Here is a 4,184-nt window from a genome sequence, read left to right on the forward strand (position 1 = left end):
GACCGTTATTGTGCGACAATACATAAGTACTTAGTGCTTGAAGAATTTGTTAGCTAGTAAATGCTTTTTCTTCAGCTGCTGTTCAAAAAAAAAATTTCGCAGTTAAGAGCGGATTGAATCAAAGAAGCACCCTAATATCTAGACTCGAAACGCTAAAGAATTTTTAGTAAAACTGAATGTTTAGTATTCAAATGAAAATGCAGTGAACTTGTTCTAAATTTATAAAATGTTGCGTTAAAAAAAATTGTTGATATCAAATATGACCAATAGAAATATTTTGATTTGTAAGTGCACTGCAAAATATTAAAGAAAAATAATTAGAATTGAACACGAAAGAAAAAAATATCATGCAGGTTTCGCCTTACAGGTTTTATACTGTCACTTCTGTGCTATCTACAATTTGGCTTCGCTTATGCGGTCACTAAGAGGGCAACGGCGACAGCGGCGCGCCCCAACGATGCCTCCGACCACACCGTTGATTTGAAGCATTTCGTGTTGGCACGCATATTGGCCGAAGCGGATGCAGCATCAAATTTTGTGATTGCACCACAGGAACTGCTAGCATTGTACCTGCAACTGCATGGCACGGACAAAGAAATCGCCGATGCCACCGCCGCTGCTACTTCTATTCCAGCTGTCGTGCCAACTGTCGCCGCCCATACTGATCAAATTGAAAACGGTGATTTGTACAATCAAAGAGCCTACGATGCAGTAAGCAATGATGCCGACACCGACATAACCGGCGACAGCGGCATGAAGGAGTATGCAGAGTTTTTCAACATTGCCGGCAACCCCATAACGGTGTCCAATACGCTGTACGCCGACGCATATAACGCAAAACGGTTTACAAGGAAATTGAAAAATCTGCAATTTGTGCTGAACGAGGAGAGCGATGAGGATGATGACAAAAATACCAGCCGCAACAATGCTAGTGGCAAGTGCAGAAACATCGATATTAATGCTGCTGCAGTGATACGAACCAGCAACAACAACAACAACAACAACAACGCTGCCGATCACCACAATAACAACAACAAAACGAATAGCAATTGCAACGAACTAATCAATGCGGTGCGTATAAATTCTCGCTGGGCGCACAATTTCCAAAAGCGTGATACCCACAAACGTCAATTCTACATGCCACAGCTGCACACGCACGCTTACCTGAATGCCATGCGCAAGGATGATATCTTTCTTTACGGTGAGTTGACGCAGTTGAATGCCAGCGCCTTGGAATTGTCGCTACAGCGGCAGCAATTGAAAATGCTCATCATACTACCACATGCAAGGAGCGGTTTGCCGCGTCTACTGCAGCGCCTGAGTGCCAATGTGACGCTACTCGACGAGCTATGCGGCATGTCACGCGACGCGGAACAACCGACAGGTGCAGCTGATGCAACCGGCTACCAGCGTCAACATTTTCAGCCGACTTTGGTGCGTGTTCTTTTGCCGAAATTTCAATTTTCGCAACGCACAGTCTTAGATGGCATTTTTCAGCAGGTTAGTGTACGCAAAAAGTAGAAAGAAGATATATGTACATGAAATATGTAGTTCGGTACCTTCTGTATTCTTGCCTTTAATACATATGCCCCACACTAGGGTGGTCCAAAATAAGTAAAGTCGGAATTTTAATGCTCGCACCCACTAGGATTGTTCTACATATATCGAAAAAAGTATACCCCTATTTTTTTATTTTGAAATCAAAAGATATTTAGGGGTCGCTCAAAGCGCTTCAACTTTTCCATGTATTTTGTATGGGAAAAAACAACTTTTCGTGGAAATGGTATGGAATTCTTGAAAATCAATATTTTCTTTAGGAGACTTCCAATAACAATATCCAATTATTTGTTTAACCATTTTTTTAATAACGAAGATTTTCTATTTATCCCCACATTGGATTTTCTGGCATTTTCAAGGGGTTTTGGGGGTCCTATAAAATATAGTTACTAAGAAAAAATTGCTAAAAAATAATTGGGCAGGGTCTTCCCATCGAAAAGTATGGATTTTCAAGAATTCGTTACCATTTCCACGAAAAGTTCTTTTTTCCCATACAGAATACATGGAAACCTTTTTTTGGCCTTTGAGCGACCTCTAAATATTTTTTTATTTCAAAATAAAAAATAGGGGTATACTTTTTTTCGATATAGAACAATCCTAAGGGGTGCTCTCACTCGACATTACTTTTTTACATGAATTTTTGGACCACCCTACTCCACACTCTGACTACTTTTCAAAGTTTCTATTAATTTCAGTTGCTAAATGTCACAGCGAATGTGGATCTACACTGGCCTAGCGCTTGGCAAGTTACACAGGTGGTACATTTTGCAGTGAGCGAGGACGGTATTGGTGAACTGGAGCCATCGAGTAAGTACATAGCGCAATGAATTTCAATTTAATTACCTGAAACATTGATTGAATACCCCCACCAACATTCATTTTGTGTACAACATGCGTACCTACATTTGTAAGCTTAATTGTATTTCCATTTATAGTGGTGCTGTTTTGGAACGCCTTTTCGTCGTTGCGCACTAAGCCGCTGATGTTCTGTGTCGATCATCCGTTCATGTTCATCGTTCACAATCGAGAGGGCATACAGTTGTTGGGACATTTGGCGCAGTTACATGAATGAGTAATTGCAGCTGCATGAATTGTTGGTGTTGCAAAGCGACGTTGAGCTTTCGATTTATGAAGATTTTTTTTTTTTGTTAAAGTGTAAATCTCCTGCGAAACTAGCGCTCTTAGAATTTAAAATTTCATGCAAATAGTAAATTGTTTAACATTAAAAGTTTAAAGTAGATGGTTTCTTTGCACTATGAAATTGCCAACATTCTCCTGAAATTATATCTTTGAAAACGAGGCAAGCCTATTCATTTGTTTATTCACGTACCGCACAGGACTACCGATCAGCAAAACTTCTTATGGAAAAACGCGACTATGTACGTTTAGCTTCTCGCAAAGATTCAGCTTCTCTAATCAAATTAGGTGAGCAGAAAAGCAAGTCTAGAACCTTTCAGAACATGATGGATAGGTACATATTTCACTGTGTAACGAAGAGCAACATAAAACCCAAGGGTGCGCATATATTGGCCATACGAACGTTTGTTTACCTCATAGAGAAAAAAAAAATTTCATGATCCAAAATCTTAGTATCTCGATAGTCAAAAAATTTGTAAATTCCTCATTTTTTTGACTATATTTGTTTAAAATAGTGTGAACGAGCATTAGTGATTGACAATTTCTCTGAACTTTGACAATTAATACGATTTCAATGATTTTGTGGAACGAAGTCTTTTTGACCAAAAATCTAAGAAATTTTTTTTTTTTATTATTTATATTAGATACACTGACGGAAACAAGTGATTTTTTTTTTAAATCAACCAATTTATAGACTACTTTAAAACAAATGCAATGAGTAAACGTTTCGAATTTTTATACTCTTTTTGTTCAAAAAACAATTTGTGTCTTGGAAGTATGAAAAAGCATCTGTGAAGTGCAGAACGCAGGCGTATTCAAAAGAAACATACTGACTTCGAAGTTGTGTAAACCAAATTCATTTTAAAGTAGTTGGCTCCATTCCCACCGATTTCGTTAATTTTTTGCCAATATGCTTCTCTTTCACCCGTTAGGATCCAGCTTTGATCTATAGTCCGACCAGTTTGCATCCAAACAGGTTTATTTTTAATAGCGGTTTCAAAAGCAGGCCTCCAAATATATTGCACACGATCTTCAAAAGTGACACAACATAAAATTTGGTTGTTTTTTTTTAATTATGCATTAGCTGGAGCAAAAATTTGCTATAATTTGTTGGAAAAAACTTAAGGTAATGTCTCCCTTGCCCATGTGGTTAGCATGAGCAACGAAATAGTTTTTTGCATTTTCTGATGAACGTATAATTTTGAGTTGTGTCACTCTTGAAGATCGTGTGCGATATGTATGTATTTCTGCATTGAAAAAGCTTCTCAGGAAAAGCCATGTGTTGTCGGTAGGCGACGTCAAACTATTGAATCGGAGGAGAAGCTCGGCCAAGCCAACTGTATTCATAGCTTTAATTGAAATATTGTACATTCTTCTGCTCAGCTTAATTGCTTGTATTCTGCTGATTTTATCGAAATTGTAGTAGGTAAATATGTACGTATGTAAATTTGTATGTGCATGTGAATTTCATAGTAAAAGTCAAGAGCAAA

General features: G+C 38.1%; 1 protein-coding gene across 1 annotated transcript; it reads left to right on the plus strand.

The window, feature by feature from the left end:
* Positions 1-253: 253 nt before the first annotated feature.
* On the plus strand, positions 254-2,630 carry LOC118751773. The gene is made up of 4 exons (XM_036486591.1): positions 254-284; positions 368-1,500; positions 2,253-2,364; positions 2,493-2,630. Exons 1-4 carry the CDS (start codon positions 260-262, stop codon positions 2,627-2,629), a joined length of 1,407 nt encoding a protein of 468 aa, XP_036342484.1. The 5' UTR covers positions 254-259; the 3' UTR covers position 2,630.
* The last annotated feature ends 1,554 nt before the right edge of the window (positions 2,631-4,184 follow it).

Source organism: Rhagoletis pomonella, unplaced genomic scaffold (assembly GCF_013731165.1).
Source record: "Rhagoletis pomonella isolate Grant_MI unplaced genomic scaffold, Rhpom_1.0 Rhpom_scaffold_00985, whole genome shotgun sequence".
NCBI lineage: Eukaryota > Metazoa > Arthropoda > Insecta > Diptera > Tephritidae > Rhagoletis > Rhagoletis pomonella.